Here is a 22,206-nt window from a genome sequence, read left to right as displayed (position 1 = left end):
CTGAATAAAGTGACTGTGACACTGTTTGCCACATCAGTCCTTTTACACAAAGATAATCATTTTCAAAAATTGCTCCTAGAAATAATCGATTTATTAAAATTAGACTTCCACCTGAAGTACATCTCAATAAAAAAAATACTGACACAGTCAGCAGGGCTCAGTTTGGTACACAAGTGCTGGTGCTAATTTTCCTCATTCTAGAGCAATGGTCTCTTATCTTCACATAGCCATGAACATCGAAATTACACATGCAAGCAACACCCAGCTCTTCTGGGATGGTTATGTGCTCATTTTGCCTTCTGTGGTATGGTTACAAAGACTTGATTTGGCAAGCATTGCTCCAGAACTAATACTATGTGATATATATAAAATATAAACATACAATACACAATCACATTTAATTAACTTTCAGCCTCTGTGCAATTTAAGTTAAACTTCTCTCATTAATACATTTTTAAATTGTAAACCATCATAGAGACCAGAATTACTTTTTTTTTTTTTTAAATAAAAGTAAATGCCTTTATATATCAAGTTGCATATGAAATTCTACTGTAATAAAGGCAGTTAAGTTTCTTCTTCAATTACCATTAACTGAAGTTAGGGTAGAGACTGGAAGGACTCGAAGACAAAATCCACTGTCCTCACAGTGAATGAATGACATAGTAGTTGAAAGAGATGCCTCTCAGTTACCAAGCTCTGGGCTGCTAAAACACACCTGGAAAGTTTTCCACAACAGAACAAATCTGCTTCTATAAGTCGTTTCTTGTCAAACAACTGAACCGAGACCAGCATTTCATATGGACAAGCTGTCAGCTAGCAATGTGTCTTAGCTCCTACTTCAGAATAACCTCATAAAAATCCACCTGTATAAGTGATTTGAGGCCAGTATGAAGAAGGAGGGACTTAGTTCTGAGCAGAGGAGGAGCCAGCAGCTGCTACTTAATATAGAGTCAAAGAATTGACAGGATTTTAGAGCACTTGGGCATCTGGAAGCAGCAGCTTCTTGCAGCTCCTGGGTTCTCTCATTCAGCTATTACCAAAAAGAAAAATGACAGTACCAGCAGTGAACAGGGAAAAAAAAAAAAAGTAATGGTGTGACAAACAGTATCCTGCCACGTTTCATAATTCTTAAAAAGTTTTTCTCTTGCAAAGCTAGAAGCAAGCTTCACTAACAAAGTTTAATATTTCATTTTTTAAATTAATAAATAAAATACATTAAAATCCACTCCCCAACATTGTACATACAAAAGCAGACATACAGAAATATAGGTGACTTTGCTCAGGTAAAAAGAACTGAAATATCTTCTTAGACCACTGAGTTCAGCCCCCAGTACTAAAGGCTGCAAGGTGCAAGCAGTTAGGCTGTCTCTCTTACCTCCCACTGAAAGATCACTCCAGGACATAACAGTTCTTATCCTCAAGACAATTTAAATTTCCAGCCTAAATTTTTATTGTGGCCAGTTAATTCTATTACAAACACTGCCTTTAGTATTGGGAAAGCCTACCTCTCTTCTAAATTCTCACCTAAATACATACATTTCTTACATTTCTGTGTACTTAGGCAGAGAGAGAGAAATCACAGTCGTGCTTCTCCGTCTCCTTCCAGAAGCTCACTGTATCGCCAGTTCATCTTTCTTGAACACAAGCGACCAAGACGTTGTGCAATAATGTGATCCATGACTGTCACAAATAAGGCAACAACTGTCCTTCTCATTTATGTGGATGACCATTGCAACTGTTCTGTTGTAAGAATGGTATTTTTTTGTCTGCTCATTCTAGAAAAGTGCAGTGTGTAGAGGGTGTATTCAAGTTACAGCAGTTTTATTCCCCTCCTTTTCAACAGTATCTAATTTTGAAAAATAAATTATTAAATTAAACTGGATCTGGCACATCAGCTTCCACTGTCTTGTAGATTTTGCTCAGAAAGACTTCTACCTTGTCATCACCCAGGTGACAGACGTCCAAGATACAGACAACATGTTTGCCGTCGAGGTCCATTGCTGCTTTCACAGTTTCACCTAGAAGTTAAGAAAAGTCGTCTTAAGATATGTACAGCACGATGAATTGACATGTTCTTCCATGAAGTTATGGAAAATGTAGACATTTAACCTTCTTTCACTGAAAAATACACCTGGACTATTAAGTATTGGGCAGCTGTGAAGTGGTTATTTTTTGGGGTAGAATCTCATTAATAAATTCAACCACCAGAAATGACAGCATCAGAACTCAGAAATGAAAAAGCTGAAATCTGCATTGAACATTAGCGGCTCTCATATTTTATAGCACAACTGAAGGAAAAACAAAGATGCATTTGAATAAAATCAGGTCTGTCTGTATAAACATAAGGAAAACACCATACCTATATAGCACTGTGCAGGATGACATGCATTAACAGTGATCATCGAATTTGCTGTGAGGTGTCAGCAATGAGAAGTATAATCTGAGATAAAATAATTAAGTAGTTGGAAAATACTTTGGTTTACAGGCATGGTAGCTTACATTAAAGCAGCTGTTCCAAGTGACATCAGCAAAATGGGTGGACTGACTGCTATTCTACTCTATTTCAAAGCAGATGAAGGCAATTATTCACATGCTTATAATGACTTCTATGTCAGTGTAATTTTACATCAGCAAATAACTGCAGGCACCACCTAGGTCACTCTGGAGTTTGTGTTCTGGATATTAAAATACTATTTTCCAAGTACAAAAACAGCCCCAGCAAAGGCTTGCAAAATTCAGCACTATATCTATTTATTAAAGATGGCCACATCAATTTCAGATGTTTCAGTGAAGAGAAGAACAATGCCTGATGTACAACTGAAGTTTGCACTGGGAGATAGGACAAAAGATAGAACAAAAGACAGAAGAGTAACATCAGTAAAAGCCAGTCTTACTTGAAAGTGGAAACACGTCACAAAATGTTCCATTGCCAGTGGCCTTCTGCTGACAAGAGATGCAACTCATGCAAGACAGCAACGGATCACTTTCATCTTCCTCTACAGGAAATAAGTGGGGATCTTCATGACCAAACAGTGGGAGAAAGGCAACGTCTATTGCAACATCGTGGTTTATACCTGTTAGAAAAGGTATCTGTTAGTGGTAAACTTCATCTCCAGTCTATCAACAACTTAATGGTGCATTTCTTCTTATTTTTTTTTTTTAAACAATCAGACTACTGAAGGCTGAACATTGGTATACATGAAGGCTGCTCTGAAATAATGCCTGCTGTGTTAGGATGTTAGCCCATGATGTCAGAGGCAGATGTTGGTGGCATGGCAGGATAAGTTCCACCTTCCCAAACGTTTTCCCTTACACTGTGTGGCCTTGTGACAGCAGAGGGCAGTCTGACAGAATGGCGTCTGGTGTGGAAGTTGTGTATGGAGCAAAGGATGAGACTGAATTCCTCCACGTGGAAGAAATGGTACCTACTGACACTCATTGACACTTGCTGAATGTCGATGGAGAACAAAAGTGGATGTGAGCACAGTGAGGCAGAGAGTGGTGCATTTCAGCTGTGGTGAGAGTGGTCAGCTCCACTGGTGCTGATTTTGATGAGCGTGGCATGCAGGCTCTTGTGCACTGCTGACAAAAGCACAGCCAATGGTGGTGACTATGCTTACAAATAGTGTTTTGTAGCTGAGAATTTGCTCTATCCAATAGTGTTACTACTCTTTGTTGCTGTTTCCACGGAAATAAATAGGAGGCACTGCTTTCAGAGTGACCAGAGTACCATCAGAAGATTCTTAGCCATGTGCCCTTTGTTCACTAATTAATAACCAATGACAAACACATCTCAGCTCACACATACACTGAAACCACTAGTTAAAGCAGCAGGCTTTAAGGTTAACAATGCAGTTGGCTCAAAGAGCATTAAAGCAATAGAGGGTGCCATTTCACACTCCTTTAGAGCTTTATAGTTGCTATAAAGGCAAAGAAATCTGATTTACATCCAGTATATCTATGCAGTAGGTGGTGCAGTACCTGTGTTACTTTCAGCTTGAATCCTACATTGCATGTTCCAGGATTCTAATGACTGTAAATGTTTAAACACCTTTTCTGCAAATCCTCCTTTGTAAATAATGGAAACTTTTAAAGTGCAGGAACATAACATAAGCGCTGTTAATCCAGCCAATTTCCTTCTCCTTTTATTGGCAAAACAAACCAAACAGATTAATATTCCACGGCAGTGGAAGAGATCTTGTTGCATATTTATCATCAACTTGCACATTTCTATTTAAAGGTCAATCAATTGATGCTTTGTGCTAACCAAAAGCAGCAGAGCAGTTGATGAGAATGGCTAAAATACAAGCTCTTAATTTTTTTTTAGCACAGAAAAAAGGTACCTCAGGAACAACTGAACCAAGAAAAAAAACAAACTTCAACGAGGACAAAGCTCAAAAGAAGCTCAAAAAGATCAAAAGGTGTCCTCAAGAACATTAATTACTCCTGATGAACACCTCTCTAACAGAAAAGTTAGCTGACAATAAAGAGGAATTGAGTTATTTACTTTATTAAGTCAAACTGGTTGAACGACTGAACAGAATGTATATTTTACTGTAATAATAAATAGCTGAAGGAACCATACGCAGTCTTCAAATAAGAAATGTAAGCCTATAAACAAAATTGCAATTAAATGGAAAGTGACAGCAGAAACAAAATATTCAGTAATTAAAATTAATGATGTGATGGTAAATTTAATGAAATACAGCTTTCTGGTGAAATATGATCCTAATTCATTCCTCCAGCAAAGATCCAATATCTCAAATTTTTTTTTTAATTATTATTTTTTTAAACTTAAATACCCACACATTCAAAGGCTTAAGCCAGGGAAATCCACTCAACTTCTGACCAACCTCCAAGTCATTCTTAACACAGGAAACAACTAAGATCTTATTCTGTTCTTGGTTAATCATTTTTAGATGCCAGGCCACCAAGTACTCACCCAGAACTGTCACTTCATAATATCCAAGGCCACCAGTGCTTTTAAATTCATTGATATTTTTATCTATTCTGGTTTCTTTTGGCTGATGCACAGCTGCATGAAGGTTGTACTGTTGCATAAGTAAGTCTTTGTACATGTAATCAAATTTACATGGGATGCTTTCTGGGAAAATCGTGCTGTGATGCAAATATTTCATCAACTTGTCTTTCACTTGTGCCCACAGGTCACTCTGCCATGAGCTGCAGGTTCTTGCCATCTCTTCAGTTTCAGGTGTATCGTTTATTTCTTCTTGGTCTGTTATTGATAAAGAGTTAGTTGCTTATATGCTCATAGGATCATCACCTCTCTACTCGATGAGAAATATTTTCTGGAGAACATTTCAATTGTGGCAGCACGTTCAAAACAAAGAACACAAAGAATTGAACTACGTTTGGAATGTGAGCAAACAGGTAACCTTAGAGGCTACGTTCGGACACTGTGGCCCATTTCTGAAGAGTGAACAACTTGTTTAAAGAATGCTCCGAAACCATGACAAGTTTAAAACGTGCACAAGTGAAGGTAAACTTTCCCATTCCTCCACAATAACTACACAGACACTGACGACTATGCTGCATTTCAATTTCTTTTCTATACAGATAGTGATAGCTTCATTCTTCTTTCCTATTATTATAAACAGTTTGAGGATTGTTTATGGTAAAAACTTATATATCTGTCACTACTGACTTGGAACCCCCTCCATCCAGCTTATCAGAAAGCCCATTTCAAAACATTTCCAGCACAGTTAAATTCTTACCAGGCAACATTCAAAAAGAAGAAAACATGACAAAGTACTGGCATGAAATAAAAATCAGGCCATGCTTCACATAATGACAACAAATCAGACTTCTTCCTTCATCCAAAAAATAAATATCAGGAAAGCAGCTGCTTAGAATATGACTTTGTATTTCAGTTACAGAAGAAGAAAGAAATAATTGATAAGATTAACTGAGAAAAAAACAAAACATTGTTCTCATGACTGGCTTGTATGCCGCACCCATTTCCTCCCACATCTTGTATTTGTCTTGTTAATTATGTACTCATATCGTTTTGGGACTATCTTCTTGGAGAGGAACAATTTTATCACATGCATATCACTATAGGAAGAAGTGTCAAAAGAAGATGTGAAGACTTACACTACTGAGTCTCCTGAGCAATGCTTCTGAGGCACAACAGAGACTTACAGCTTGTATGAAGCAACACTGAGACTCTATTTCTCGTGCTGGGAAACAGCCTAATGCTGTCCTTGCTGACAGCTTTCATAGCACACCAGGGATCAGAGCAAGCCACAGCAGCTCCCTAGAGGTTGCTACAGCCTCTGTAGTACAGAAGAGCTGATTATAAAAACAGTTGTTCTAAGGATACTTTTGCCTGTTTTGGACCTGAAGAGAAGAAGTTGGCTTAAACTTCTAAACAAAGCAGCTACTTGTGACATACCTGCGCAGCACTGTGAGCTGTCTGATGGAGCCTGTCCTTGTACAGAATCTTCATGTTGAAATTCATTCAAGCTATAAAAATGAAACATACATATACATATACATATATATATATATATATATATATTTAAAATATATTATAAATCTATTTTATCTCAACCAGTACCCAGCAAAAGTTCTAATCTTGGCAGATGTCTAGTGATAAATGAAACGGGCTTGAATGAGTGAGCATTTGCTCTTGGTTTCACACTGTACGACTTCAGCTGGACATAATGAGACCTCAGTAAATCAATTTTCAAGAGCTTAAGATAAGAACCGCCTTATTTCATTGCTTTATGAAGTAGATAAGGAAGTAGACAAGGAAGTAGACACACAAAAGCCAGTCTTTGTTGCCCTCTACTGGATCTTGCATCACAAGTGAGATGCAGGCAAGACTAATTTTTAAGGTACCTCTGAAATTCTGGGCTACTTAAGTGGTTACTAATAAAGCACTGTAACTGCAAGTACACAGAAACAATACACAGACAAAGAAAAACAGAAAGCCTGTACATGCTATTCAGTGGGGTATTCTTTACTTCAGTTGTGAAAAGATTTTGATTTTTTCTGCTCATTTTGCAATTTTGTAATGAAGATAAATCTTAAAAACCCTCTTTTAATGTTTCATAACAAGTAGGAAATACCTAGAATACAGTGGTGAAAATACAAAAGGAAATACACTGTGTTTCCTGGGTGTTAAATACATTCTAAGAAATGCATTATCCCCATGGTGTGAGCTATGTATCAGAGTGACTATCTCGTCATGTTCACCCCGAGGCACAAAAGAATCCTCACTCAAACAGCACAGACTGATCAATTAAGGTTTCAGCCACTTAATTTTGAAAACAAAGTAGTTACCAGAGTGGACTTCACAGCACTGTGATCTCACTTTGTCCCCACAACCCAACTGACCTCAGAGCACAGCTGTGTGAATAGCACTGATAAACAAAAACTGCAATGCACTTCAATGCCACTACATGGCCCAAAATATTTTTCAAATTCAGAGGTCCAGTGCAATCTTGGAAATGCACATACAAGCTGTAAGGCCTAATTTTATGCAGCAGGATTTTACACTTTCTGGAGAAATCTAGCAGGAAAGTTCTTATCTTTCTCAGAAGAACTCAGTAATTACATCGTTCCTCTTATGTATTATTTTTAGATAAAAGAATCTTTCCATTAAAATAGTATCTTATGAATGATTAATTCTTTTTATTAGAACCGTCCTGGAGTGTAATTACTGCATATGCATAGCAATAAAGTAATCACCTTCATATCAGCTATGTTAATAAATTTTCAAGACATTAAAGATATCATAAAATGATTAACAGAAGCTGTCTAATTAAAAATGAATGCCCACAGAGCCGATTCTCAAAGTTCAGCCTTCTCAACAACAGACATGAAAACTTAGCACAGCATTACAAAGCTCGCTCAGAAATAACATGCCAAGTGAGATACAAGCCAGCTTCCCTCTTCATTAAAGAGAAGAGCACACCAAGCCATACTACGGACAAGATGATGTCTTAGAAATGGTTTCTTTTTCTTTTAAAACAGCCTGTTTGTTAAGGTGAGGAGGTTCTGATTTAGAGCTGCTTTTGCCTCTTAAAAATGTAGAAATAACTTGCCCCAGTTTTCTTCCCCACTTCTTCCCAGGCTTCTTACACACACCTTACACATCTGTGGCTGGGATGACCTGTGCAACAGGTTGCTCCTTCTGGACACTTTGCACGGGACGTCTGTACAGCATAAGTTCAGCTGAGTTTATAGAGGAGGGAAACTTGTCTATACATAATAATTTATAGCTTCTTTGCCAGCCAGACTGCGAGGCACCTGACATCTAGAGCAGTGTGCTGGGGCTGCTGTACACTAACACATCCATGTTCTTATTTTGCCAGTGCCAATTTACGAGAACTTGCCCCATGCCAAATTTCCTATTTGCAGGCTGTATTCTGCAGACTCTGCTTTGCTTTCCACAGGTACCCGCTTGAAACAAACAAACAAAGGCCTTTATTTGTTATTTCCAGATGCAAGGAGAAGATGGAGAAAATGAGAAAGGTCTGAGTTGTATCAAACATTTATGAGTGACACTCCAAGGACAAAAGCATGCAGACAAGTTACTTTTCAGCAGTCTAGAATGTGAATGTCGTCAGCAATTCTGTGGTAACTGCAGTGCTAAGTTTCTGAAGATTAAAATGCTATTGCTGTGGTTTTTTCACCTAGGTGGATAAAATAAGCTGGTCTGAAATTCTTGATCTTTCTCTATCCACACTATTAAACTAATCCACACCGATTAAACTAATTTTGGGTATATAAAAAGCTCAAAAGTACATTTATGTTAAATGTCTTTGGCAGCAGGGATATAAGTATCAACAAGAGTGTTAAATTAATCAGTTTCCTTTTAACTCATTCTTCCTGAAACCCTTAATAATCAGAATGTGTCACACACATTCTAACACTACATGTTGTTATGTAAGAGTTACCTCAGAAATGTAGGAACTGAGGCTGTCAAATAAAGAGCCTAAAAATAAACTGATTCTGTTTAAAAACAAGAAAGCCTTCAGCAAGGCAACCACACACTGAAATGCTGCACAGAACGCTAGATACAAAATATTCCAAGCTACAATGCATACTTCAAAACATATTGCTATTGATGTTATTTCATCAGCATATTAAAATACTTCAGTGAGAGCTGGTGTCCCACCACTTCTAAGCCACAGAACAGAGAACAGTGCAAGCTTAAAGGACATCAGGCTAGCCTTCCATTTATTCCCCTGCAATTTGGAGAATTCAGTATGACTTCACAGTTAATTACAGAAATACACAAGTTACCTTTTAATTACACAGAGTGAAACAGCTTCCCATAATCCAACACAGACTTTCTCCTCCTTTAGTTGGAGTTCTAGCACTAATGGCATAGAGTACAGGATACACAGGTAGCGGGGACAGTAGCAGATTGAGAAAAGCAGAGAACAAAGTAAACAGACCTTAACTTTTTACTTCACTTGTAAGAAAAGGGGAGAACAAATTCTTCCCACCCACTCTCCCCAGGAAAACAAACAAAAAAAATATTTCTCAAGCAAAAGAAATGTAATTTTCAGTGAGGAGAGAAGAGGTGCAGGCACCTGAGGATCTAAGTGTCATCCTGACAGTAAAAAAAAGTGCTTCCTGATGCCCAGATGGAACCTGCCGTGTTTCAGGTTTTGCCCATCGCCTCCCGTCCTGCAACGGGGCACCACTGGTGCCATCTCCTTTGCACTCTCCCTTTCAGGCATTTATGTACATTGATGAAATTCCTCAAGCCTTCGCCAGGCTGAACAGCCCCACATCTCGCAGCCTTTCCTCACAGCCCCTTCATGTATCATGTGCTACAAACCCAAAGCTCCACCAACACAAAACAGACATTTTGAAATCACTGACATCGAGGGGTTCAAACATTCAAATTACTCAAGCTATGTTTGGAACAAATGAAAAGAACCTACAGCCCTTACAGGGAATCACAGGAGGGAAAGGAGCTATGTAAGCCAGACTAACAAGTAACATAATTCACTGGTTTTTTAAATAAATTTCTATTGATAGTTATTTCTTAAGCTTCCAGTCTTGTCAAGACTTTGGATTTGAAACTCCCACCTGGGAGTTTCAAACTGGTAGTTTGTTGGGTTTTGTAAAATCCTTCTCTGGATCCAAACCAAGCTCAATAAAGACTGAGTGCTGGGTAGTGGAAGGAGCCACAGGACTTCTCAGGGCCCACAACACATCCACCACTGCAGCACGGAGGATAACTTACAGCTCAGTTACTACAACCAAAACCATCTATGGTATCACATGGTTCGCTCTGCTTGCTAATTAAGCATCCTTCCATCCTACATCTGACTCTTCTTTTTAAACTGCAATCTCTCTAAAACAAATGCAGTATACCTTACTCCATCTATCATGATGGACCCCTGTGAGTGTGTTTTCCCTAAGCAGAACAAGTAGCTATAAACATTTGTGTATCATACACAAAACTATGTTTCAGAATAAAAGAATTCCATATATTTTACCTAGAATAAGTGCAGAGAAAATTAATAAAAAATATTAAATTTTACTCTGTTCTGTTCTCTCACTTCCAACAGAATTTTGACCTGTAAGAGTTTCAAATATCTTTGCTTAATTATTGCATTGCAATTATTCAATATAGTTACCTTCAGATGACTTACCTTAATTTCTTTTTTGCTGAGCGCGTGTAATAGGGATAAGAGGATACAGAAGTAACAGATGTGGTTCCCCTTAAGATAGGAAATTCACCATTATTTTACAGTATTCTGTTAAATACACAGAGCAAAGTACATGCATGTTTTTCTTTCAAGTAGAACCTAAGACACTCGAATGCTGGAATTCATCTTGTGGAATGGAAATCCACTAACAAGTTTGTTCTAACAGTGCCGAAACAGAACTTCAACACACCACATTTCTTTGTCTAAAGTTTTCACTCAATCCTAATTATATTTCACTTCATTTCCCCATAAAAAATTCTGAACACCTGCTCTTTTCCCACCATTATGACTTTTGGATGTGAGAAGTGAAGAGATGAGACTCGCTAAACTTTAAATCTTTCATTATATACACCAGGCTTCTAAGATCAGTTATGGGTAAACTGGCTCTTACACAAACACATCACCATAAATCACAACCTTACAGAAGCAAATATTTTACTCTTGAAAATAATAAGGTTTTCCTCAGACTTTTTTTTTTCCTTATTCCATTGCTTGTATTGGATTTGTAACCTTTGCCTATGTCGGACTAGATGCAATACCATTTCATTAAATTAAATCATACATCACCACTGGATACTAGGAGAGGTACGTAGCTGCCTTGTGAACATTAAAATACAATAAACAGCTTTTTAAGCATCCTTACATGCTTTTCCAGGGGCTGAGCTCTGAATTAATTTTCATAAACATTTTTAGAAGATATACTACAGTTACGATAAGAGCTTACTGTTCTGTGTCTGTGCATGATTTGTGCAGAGTCCTTCTCTTGGCTGTACTCTTTTTTGATAGTTGAGTTTGATGCTGATGCTGTTCCCTAGGAGTGCAACTTGGCTCCCGAAAAGACCCGAGTTCTTCAGCTTGAAGGCTTCTTGTTTTTCCCTTGTGAACATTATCTTGCTTTGACACAGGAGAACTTTCAAGAGTCTGTGCATCTTTCTGCAACAATTAATTAAGAGCTTTAAAGCACTTAAAGCTAATTCTTCCAACTCAAAAGCCTCAATGTTTTCAAGTGAATTTCTGAGAGCGAATGATTTACTGTACCTTCCAGAAGTTCTATCTAGCAGCAATTCCCTTCCAATCATTAACAAGATAAATTCTGTCTGGAAAGTGACAGTGCAAACATTGCTGTAGTCAGCTCTCTCACATTCTAATTTACTTTTAATTATCTGGTCAGTTAAATGAGCAGCTCCTAAGCAGTTATGAAGTGTTACAGAAGGCTTGGCCACACCACCCACAGAAAAGCACTGAATCATTGCTTTTTAAAAGTCTTCAAACAGTCGTTTTCCAAACTATTTTGTTCCCAGAATAACAAATGCAGTTAATCAAGAGACAGTGTAGCTCACTTCTGGAATCAAATGCAAAATTCTCCATTTTAACTACAATCATAGTTGCTTAAGTGCTACAGCATTAATTCTCAGGTGCTGTACCTGCACAGGTTCCACTCCTGAGGCATCTTCAGCTGCACTGCTACAGCTGATGTATCTTATGGCACTGATTATTCCTTGAATAGCAATGCGCTTGTGTTCCCTGTAATGCAGACCTTCAATCTCTTCTCCCAACTCTCCTATGGCTTTCAAAACTGATTCAACTGCAAAAGAGCAGTCCCACAAATGAGATGATGAGTTTAAAGAAATACAGTACCAAGATGTTTGCATTTACGTCTCAAAACAAACTTGAAAGTCATTGGTTACTAAATATTGATTTAAAAATGTGTTCTTGAAGGATTTTAAACCCCATCATAGCACGTGAAAAAGAAGTTAAACAAGAAGCCTTTTTTCCCCACACTATATTTCAGTATGCATTATCAGATACCACAATTTGTGCTTTAGGTGAAACGTCTAACGCAATATACACTTCAGTATAACTCCCTTTTTTTTTTTAATTCTGATTTAGAAGCAGTGAAAGTAAGGCTTCTGGGCAGACTTGCAGTTCACGTAAGTTATTAAGAGTTTCCTGCAGCTAATGGTGCCATGATAGTTTCTTTAAGATGAGGATTTAGCCTATGATATGTTACAAGCCACAAAAGGAAAACTCTCTTAAATAGCATTACAAAGTTGTACAGTCACTAACATTGTTGCTTTCTAACCAAGTAATCTCAACTGAAAAAGGCTCTAAAGATATTTGACAATGTGATACCTTTATTATTTTTACAATACTTCAGAAAGTTATTTGGAGGTCGTGGAAAAGGATAATATCCACCAATGACAGTTTTCCTCATTTGATTAGCTTCACTCTGTGTTCTAGTCCACTGAATGAAGTTTTTCACTTTAGTATCCTTGGTGTATGGCTGGCCCTTGTGCCACCCTTTTAAAACAAAAATAATCAAGTATCAAAAATAAAGCAGGTTACTGTCATCAATTTTTAGCCTGAAACTATTCTGAACAACACACGCAAAAAGAACAAAGAAAAACTGCACCTGAGAACATAAAAGAGATCTTCCCACTAGAGAATGGTGTTGTATCTTGAATTCCTTGTTTAACACTTGTACTGACACTTAAAAGTTAGACAAACGTTAAGGAATAAAAAGAAATGCAACAATTGGCAATGCTGCTAGGACATTCTCTCACAGGAGTTTATGAAAGAATAAAACAATCAGCAATCGTTTCGTTCTGTTGCTCTGCTGAAGGCCTACACATCCTTCACTCTTTGGTAACCTCCAAAGATGTATGTTATGAACATACAGACATCTACATTTGCAGATGTTGGCGGGTTTAAAACTAAGATATTGACCAGTCTTCTCAAATAATCTGAACAGGTCTATTTCTAAGCTGTCAAATGCAACAGATTTCATCCAGCAGCTCGCAGTCTCCAGCTGCTGTTCTCACTTAAGATGCAGACAGACAAAATAAAGCTAGAGTGGGGAAAAACTCTAGAGGAAAATATTTAATTAGAAAGCTAAGCACAAAACAGAAGGAAAACAAAGAAACAAAAAATTGGCTCTCAAACCTTTCATTTACGTGTAATTTAGATAATCTGTTAAGAAAAAGACTAAACTGTTTTGCTAGTCCAGTTAAGCATAGAGCACTACCCAGCTCATTAGCCAAAACCACATGTATACAACTGACTAAGTTCAGATCGTTTGTTAGCTCACATTATTCTCTATTCCTCCATGTCAGCAGCAGGATTCAGACTGAGACTGAGTGAGTAGTATCTTAGTAAAACCGAAGGCATGAGATGGAGAGAGAAACGTGGGAAAGAGATGCCTGTTTCATCCAACACTGCCTTGCAATAAGGCCACTACATTGCTCAGCTGCAATAACATGCCACCATCTGCCTCCTGCTTCAACAGAAGTGCTACAAACAGCTGTGCCCAGCACTGCCTGGTGGCATCCAGCACACAGTGCCAGGGTACTGTACTGGGGGTATTCCAGCACAAGCATCTAGAAGGAATGCCCTGCAGTGTGGTCCAGCACAACCCTTCCAAGGCCGTGAGGTATGTATATAGGGTCCTCTGTGCTGGGAAAGGTGGGACAGAACAGTTCTCTGAATATTTTGGGAAAAATATTGACTGAGATAAATTTAGCCCAACCACACCAATATTCTGGAATAAGGAAATCCTGTAGAAGACAAAAGCTGCAATTAATTTTTATTTTAGCAAATGGGTAGATTTCCTTGCAACACTATCAAATGATTAAAACAACCTGAAAGAAATTGTAAATATATGATTTAATTGATAATGCCTTCACTTCTCATAAGATTCAGTGCCTCGCCAGAAGGCAATCTTTCCCTTTTTGTAATACCACCATTCATTATTCAGTCGTTTCTGACTGAGAAACAAATGCTATGCACTGCATACTTTGTTACACAACAACCTTTCCAACTAAGATTAGAAGTACATACAGCTAAAATTACTTCAAGTTACCTGTGATGAATATCTGACTTTCATTTGACGTTGTAAGGTAAACTGTGTGGGAAGGATTCTCAGAGAGATCCCGTACCACCCTCATCTGCGTACACACCAGGTATGTCACTGAAAAAAAAAATGCTTCTGTTTTACTGGCTATCTCATGGATGGCAGATCTTCATATTGACACACACAGCATTCATTTTAAGTGCTCAAAACAAGCTGATTTAATTATTGACCCTATAAATACTTCAGAATGCATTCAGCCATTGCTATAAAGTAGAAAATGGAGACGTCATTAGGTTTTCAACTTGAGAACTGGGCAGGAAAGTTTCAGCATACACACCAGCTCTAAAACAGGAGACACTTCATCAGGTAGGAAATCAATTTAACAAATAGCAGCGTCACCAGAAGGATGAGGGCTAGGAGGAGAGGAAAAAGGGCAAAAAAATATTTGAAGCCCTTTTAAAATCCATAATTAAGGAGTCCACAGTCTGAAACTTAACATTATCAGCTTACATGCAACAACCACCACAGCTCATTGATGGTTTCCGTAGAACAAAAATAATTGAAAAAATATTTTTTAAAATTAAAAAAAAGCTTTTCTACTTTCACCTCTCCCTTCCTCCAGTCCTTTTAGATTAATCATATCTAGTAATAATATTTACTTATTTATGGACATAGAGAGTAATAGATTTGAACAGCTGCCTTCTTTCTTTAGTTGTCTCTGATGAAACAGCACATTACCCCAGGTGTGCTTCACTAGTTTCTGCTTGAAATTAACCACAGCGGATGAGCTCCAGATAGGCTATGCAGCTATACCCAGCTGCTTAGATTAATTGGTAGATCACAGTGAGATAAGAGCTCCAAACAATTACATTCACTTTTTTGCTTTTAATTCCTCAACAGTGATTTTCTATTTGAGGTGGTAATCCAGGGATTTTTGCTTTTAATTTAGTGGCAATTATACACAGTATTTGAAATTAGTGACCAAGTAGGAAAAAACAAAAATAATAACCAAAAAATACTGTAAAGAAATAAATACTTGGGTGAATACGCTCAAATACATCTGGCTGAGAAGTTGCAAATATTTCCAGTATGAATGGTTTGTCTGAGGTCCCATCAATGGCATGTGCCCAACGATAGAGCCAGAAGTCTTCACCATCTTCTATATAAACAAGTAATAAGAAAAAACACGTAAGTGCTACTTCAAACAGTTAAAAATGGTTTGATAAATTTCAGAAGTCATATTTCTAGAAAAACCTTTCTTTCTTGTTCGTTCCACCCTTCCTACAAAGGTCACAAGGCCAATAACATCACAGGAATGATTGTTGGGTAAGTCATTTAGCTCTGTCCTGCAGAACAAAACAGAAGAAACGAATGACAAAACATAAGTTTTCTCAGAAAATTTCTCAAAACACATCTTCAATTAATGCTCAGTGTAACTTTATGAAATCTAAGATCCAGCTTCACAAACAGCAAACTTCAACTTTACCTTGTAACAAACCGGTATTTAACTTCAGGCAATCCCCACTCTGGCTTAACCATTTCCTCGGAAATTATACTTATCTTGGTAGGTGGGTTTCGTACGTTGAGGCTGATTTCTGACAAAGAAAGAAAAGGCATAAGCATTTAAGGCACTATTGCAAATTCAAAAAACACTTTTCATTTTAACTGAGAACCCACAACAAAACTGAGTGAAGTTTCTTAAATGATGTATTCCAACCACATCTCACTGCTTGGGAAACCACCAGCGAAGCCCCCTGACTTCACGTTTCCATTGAGATAAAGTAAGGAATGCAGGTACAGCACACAACAATGCAAATCTTTAAACTGAACAATGCTAAACTTTCCAGTTCTCTACATGACTCAATCAGTTTGGTCAGGCAGATATTAAAATAAAAGCCATCAAAACTTACACAACACCAATCAGCTACAAAATATTTCCACTCTAGCTTCATTCACAAATGTCACTGCAATCTAAAACTGACTTGCAGACACAAAGCAAAATAAGACAGAACTAGCAAAAGAAAACAGCCACATACCATACCAGTTCAAGTTGTTATTAGTATGATAGAAATAATGATATGGCCACACAAGAAAACAAAAGGTCTTTTTAACGTTTATGGTATGGCACCTGAACATTTTCATTTATTAAGCAGTGTTTAGATGCTAAATTACAAACATGGTAGTAGTGAGAGAGGGGATAAAAATACAGAAGGAATGGCTTCATTTACAGAACACACACAGTGGTACAACGCTGTCTCTCTTGTTGCTGGATAAATCACACTGGTATGAAATACACTGATCTGATCAGTTTCTACAAGACACTTTGGCAGTGGATTATTCAAATAACACACTCAGAAAAGCAATTGCTAACTATAAGCAACCTGTCCAGTTGGTCCTATCAGGTCCCTCACGCTACCATGTGACACTAGGAAGATGTCAAACTTGAAGTCAGATCCTCTACTTTCTTTTCTTCAGGCTGCTACTTGCCAGAAAAGCATTTGAAGAATTAACGTGTTTTTGCATGTGGTGCTTTCAAGTAGTGTTTGAAAGACAATTTCTGAAAATAAAATATTCCTGAGCATCAAAACTATCTTGTTTTTTTCTATCGTTTTGAGGCTAGATACAAGTCACAGACTGGGCTAGGATTATACAGTGCAATGACTCGGAAGTGAAGGTCAGTCCAGGCTAACTGAAGCAGCTGTTTTGATCTGTCCCACAAACATTCCCAATACACACATTGTCTAGAGGCAGAATTCAAGGTGGTGGTACTAGCTGAGCTTCTGCCATGTCAGGCTACAGAACAGCACCTCTCCGTACGTCACACAATCCCACATTTGAAACAGATGTGCGCTTTACAGAACTCATTTCACAGAGAACTGGCAATAGGCCGGCAGCAAATTGCCTGCAAGTGCTCTTAATTGAGTGCTTTCCCTTGTGGCCTAAGGAACTCTGACTTTGTTAATCCTCCAGATCCATCTTAACACATTTACAGGTGATTGAATTTAAAGGAACATCCTAAAGTTGGTGTGTGATGGAATTACGAATTGGAAACAGATTATGGAAAAAAAGTAACTGTTACTTGATCAATTCAGTGTAACTGATTGCTGTAACCAGTTTGCTTCTGGAATTTTCATTGTGCAAACTTTAAAAACTGAAATACAGCTGATTCATATTGAGTGCATAAAGACATATTAACAGAATAGTTAGAAGCATTTGATTTCAGATATACTGTCATTCAAACTTCAACAAAAGAAAATCATGCTTTTAAGAGCTGCATAAAATTGATTTTAACTGCGCTATTAGATTTTCTGTTCCCTTTTGACTCTTCTCTTGCATGACATATAGATGTAGGACCTACCAAATGGCATGATTTGCTTTTCAAGTTCCTACAAAGATAAAACTCTGAGGCTTGTGCTAAGAAAGAAGATACTGTACATACATGCTGGTATGAACTAAACATCAGTTGTTCTCAGTTTATCTGTGGTCTGAAAGCATGCCACTGCACTTTCCTATAGACTCTTAGATCTTACATCAGATAAAATTTACTGTCCGCTGGCTCATTTCCATTTTCTCTCTCCACCAACATTTCTACCCAATCACATATGCAGAAATCAGTAATGTAGTGTGAATAAAGCCGTTAAAATTGGCCAGGTTTGCCCATAGAGAAAGTAATCTCAGAACATATCTTATTCCATCCTCTTCCCATAGAAAGGTTTTGCGACAATTAGAAATGCTTTGAGGGTTGGCTTGCAATCAGCATCAGCTTCCCTCCCAAACTCTCATTGCCTGGCTAAACACTTCTCTCCTGTCAACTCATCACAAACTCTTCAGACATTAAGATCTGATCTTAAGGCAAAGATTCGTTAGAGAATACACTGCTACTAGCAGGGAAAATGTTGTTTACTTTTATGCACTGTAGCAAGTGCATTAGGAAGCCATCACTGTCAGTAAGCTATACACACATCATCCTTCACAAACACAGTTGCTTGTTTCAGCTGTTGGTATCTTCTGAAAGTTGGCTGCTGTTTGTTCCAAGTATAAGCCCGTAAAGGGAAGGAAAACTCACTTTCAGTGAAACAGGAGAGGAAAGAAAAACCACCCTGGAAAAGGCTATTGTTGTTATATTGTGACACCTGTACTTCTGCAGCACAATTCCTTTGAATACCTGTCGAATAACAGCAAGAAAAGAAGTACTTTCTCATAATCAAGGGATATTCTTCAAATAAGTGCTTCCACGGTGCTGCTGTTTCAGTACAGACAGCATCAGCAATGTTTTATTCAGTGGAGCTTTACACTGAGGCTTGCTCCCACTGAAGGCTACACTCAGATGAAAGCCATGAAGCGCCTTAATGGCCTGGAAGAAGGAATCAGCAATGCCCAAGTGATATCTGTATTACTAACCAGGAAAAAGAATCAGATTAAAATCCAGTACTGGAGGATCAGGGATTTGTACATATATATTTTCAAATAAAGGTTTTAAACTAATTGTTGTAATAAGCTTCAAAGACGCGATCCAAATTTAAACAGAGAAGTCTAACAATGTGGATGCTAAGACATTTTTCAGAGCTAGAATGTAGGGATAGACAACACATCAATAAATTCAATTTCTATTTTTCATTTCTGTGAGGAGCCATCTACTACAGCTGTATTTCATCGAATCAAAACAGATTTCTGCAATACTTAACCGATTGTAGTAAATCTCTTCATCTGTGGATCTCTTGGGGTTGGCTGTGTTTTAAATGGATAACTGTCTTTGACAGCATACTGTTCAAGGAGGAGCACGGTGCCAACATTTATACTGTTATACCATTCGGGACACAAGGAATTCCACAGAACCATGGACATCATGCCTGAACCATCGGCAACTTCAAAGTAAGCCTAAAGAAAAAGACAAAATACATTCATTTTTTATTTATCATTAGTGTGTGTGTGTGTGTGTGTGTGTGTGTGTGTGTGTGTGTGTGTAGGGAAGGGGAAGATTTCACTGACTGCAAACAGAGCCTGAGAACGTTCCAAAAGTTACACTGAATACTGAAGCTGAAGGAATCCCCAATTTCCACAGATCTCATCCACAGCTACTCTAGCTCAAACTCTTATTTCCAGTATTCAGTAACAGTAGGGGATAACAGTTCCAGTCTGTGAGGTTTTTTTTTTTCCAGAGAAAAGATTCTTCCTTACCAGATAGAATATTTAGAATAACATTTTAACGATAAGAAAGCCTGTTCTAAAAGTTGAGCTGTTACAGGCCCATTGAGTAAACATTCTTGATAAAACATGACACAAGACAGAAGACAGTCTGCACTGTAAGGAGCATCTTTAAATTGAATCTCTGCTTGTGACAAATTTCTCCTCCTATAAGAGACCAAGATTCACCTTCACATGCAGAGAGAATGGAAACCTGGAACAAGATCTCTCTCTTTCCATGGAAGAACACACAAGTTATTTGACCTGTTTGTAAATCACTGTTCTCCATTGAGTCTTGCTGGGATGCTGTTATTTTTCTTCATAGCAGCCTGCATGGTGCTATGTTCTCTACACACAACTAAAATAGCATTAATAATACATCAGCATTTTAGCTACTGCTGAGCAGTGCCACAGTTCTGAGGCCCAGAGAGGTTGCGGATGCTCCAACCCTGGAAGTGCTCAAGACTAGGTTGGATGGGGCCCTGAGCAACCTGGTCTTGCACCAGATATGGAGGTTGGTGGCCCTGCCTGTGACAGAAGGGCTGGAACTTGATCATCCTTGGGGTCTCTTCCAATGCAAGCTATTCTGATTCCCTGTTTCTCTTCTGCAGCAAGTAAGCTAGGGGTGGGCAAGAGGCTGGGAAGCAAAACGGCTGAGAAAGCTGACCTGAACTGACCTAAGGGATGTTCCATGCCACAAAACATCAAGCTCAGAACTGAGACTGGGGGATCGTCTTTTCAAAGGACTCGCTGCTCAGACACTGCCTGGGCATCAAGCTACTGCATCATTTTTTTTGTTTCTCCTTCTTCTTCCCTTCACTTATTGAACTGTCTTTATCACAACGCTAGAGTTTTTCATTGTTTTTGCTCTTCCAGTTTTTTCTCCTTCTCCAGTTGGGGGAGCAGGAGGAATAAGCAAGCAGCTCACGGGTGCTCAGTTTCTATGAACAGCCAACCACGTGTCCTGCCTATTTCCAAGAAGCACTAGGCAAAAATACTGCAAGAAAAACATGTTCTGAGAGCTGGTAAGAGTTTCACAGTGAAACAATCTAACTGGAAATCACAAAGTGCAAGAATTACAGAATACAATTTTTTTTTTTGGTACAGACAGACTATCTCTGACTTCCAAAGCATACAGAGCAGAAAACATTTACTCTTTTAAGTTAATATAAACTCCAAGTATTTTTTTATATTTAACAACCAAAACCAAAGTCAGTAACTCCACTGTTTCCATACTTAGTAGGGCCTTGCAAGTTTATGGAGGTGGCACTTTTAATACAAAGCAGCTATAAAATAACTTTTAACTCTATGCCTTTATTATATGGGAATAATAACTTCCAAATATTTTATAAAGTTTGTTCAAGAGTATTAACTTGACCTGAGCCCTCTTTACCTGGTACGGCATGTCCATTTTCTTCTCTGGCTTCCCGTAGTACCTTAGCCTAGACTTGTGCAGGACTCTCACCAGCAGTGGGCGGAAATGAATTCTGCTTCTCCAGGTTGTTTCCAGCTGACCAAGGGAAATCAGCTTAGAGACTACCATTAAGAAAAGAAAGCAGAAAGCATTCATGATTGGACACTGCAACACTTTTCAGCAAATAGTAAAAATTCTCAGACTAGGATTTCACATCACATCTAAGAGGGTTATCTGCTGACTGCTGAACCGCACCAGGGAGGTGCTGGGGTCACTGCTCCCAGAAGTGACCTGTGACCTCCCAGGTGAACTGTGAAAATGACAGGATAACAGAGGTTGGAGAAGACCACCGTGATCATCTAGTTCAACCACCAACTCTCAGTGCCACATCTCCATGGTTCCCAAACACCTCCAGGGACTGTGACACCGCCACCTGTCCAGGCAGCCCGTGTCATCACACCACTGCTCTGTCTAGAGAAGAAACTTTCCCTAATTCCCAACCTGAACCTCCCCCGGTGCAACTCGAAGCCATCACCTCTAGTCCTATCGCCCTTTTACCTGGGAGCAGAGACCGACCCCCACCTCACCACAACCTTTCAGGGAGCTGTGCTTTAAGATCTCCCCTGAGCCTCCTCTGCTCCAGACTGACCCATCCCAGTTCCCTCAGCCGCTCCCCATCACACCTGTGCTCCAGAGCCCCCACAGCTCCACAGTCCATCCTTGAGACACTCTCCAGTGCCTCCACGTCTGTACAGCAGCGAGGCGCCCAGCACAGCGCACGGCACCGAGGCACACAGCTCCTCACTCCGCCCTTCCCGCGTAACGCCCCTCTCCCCGTGCCTTACCGTCGACGTCCACCCGCGCCGGGGGTCGCTCCGCCACCCAGATGTCCCCGTAGGGATCCTCGTTGTTCCAGAGCGGCAGGTAGTGCCTCCTCTCCCCGCGCAGGGGCGGCGGGACACGGCCGTGGCTCCAGGGCGCTGTGGGGGTGGGGGCGAGGCGGGGTGCGCGGCGGGCTGCAGCGGCCTCAATGCAGAGCCAGGCCGCGTACCGCAGCC

At 39.1% G+C, this 22,206-nt stretch overlaps 1 protein-coding gene across 1 annotated transcript in view; it reads right to left on the bottom strand.

The window, feature by feature from the left end:
• Window positions 1-488: 488 nt before the first annotated feature.
• Window positions 489-22,206, bottom strand: part of RADX (RPA1 related single stranded DNA binding protein, X-linked) — a 26,492-nt gene continuing 4,774 nt past the window's right edge. Inside the window, 16 exon segments of the mRNA XM_031554741.1 lie at window positions 489-2,018; window positions 2,895-3,074; window positions 4,943-5,236; window positions 6,416-6,486; window positions 10,644-10,712; window positions 11,425-11,633; window positions 12,125-12,285; window positions 12,834-13,001; window positions 14,560-14,667; window positions 15,587-15,709; window positions 15,805-15,896; window positions 16,037-16,145; window positions 19,236-19,428; window positions 21,128-21,270; window positions 21,994-22,131; window positions 22,134-22,187. Of these exon segments, the coding sequence (XP_031410601.1) occupies window positions 1,873-2,018; window positions 2,895-3,074; window positions 4,943-5,236; window positions 6,416-6,486; window positions 10,644-10,712; window positions 11,425-11,633; window positions 12,125-12,285; window positions 12,834-13,001; window positions 14,560-14,667; window positions 15,587-15,709; window positions 15,805-15,896; window positions 16,037-16,145; window positions 19,236-19,428; window positions 21,128-21,270; window positions 21,994-22,131; window positions 22,134-22,187 (2,258 nt within the window). The 3' untranslated portion in view covers window positions 489-1,872.

The sequence above is a fragment of the Meleagris gallopavo genome, chromosome 9 (assembly GCF_000146605.3).
Source record: "Meleagris gallopavo isolate NT-WF06-2002-E0010 breed Aviagen turkey brand Nicholas breeding stock chromosome 9, Turkey_5.1, whole genome shotgun sequence".
NCBI lineage: Eukaryota > Metazoa > Chordata > Aves > Galliformes > Phasianidae > Meleagris > Meleagris gallopavo.
This window is presented reverse-complemented; position numbering and strand designations above follow the sequence as displayed.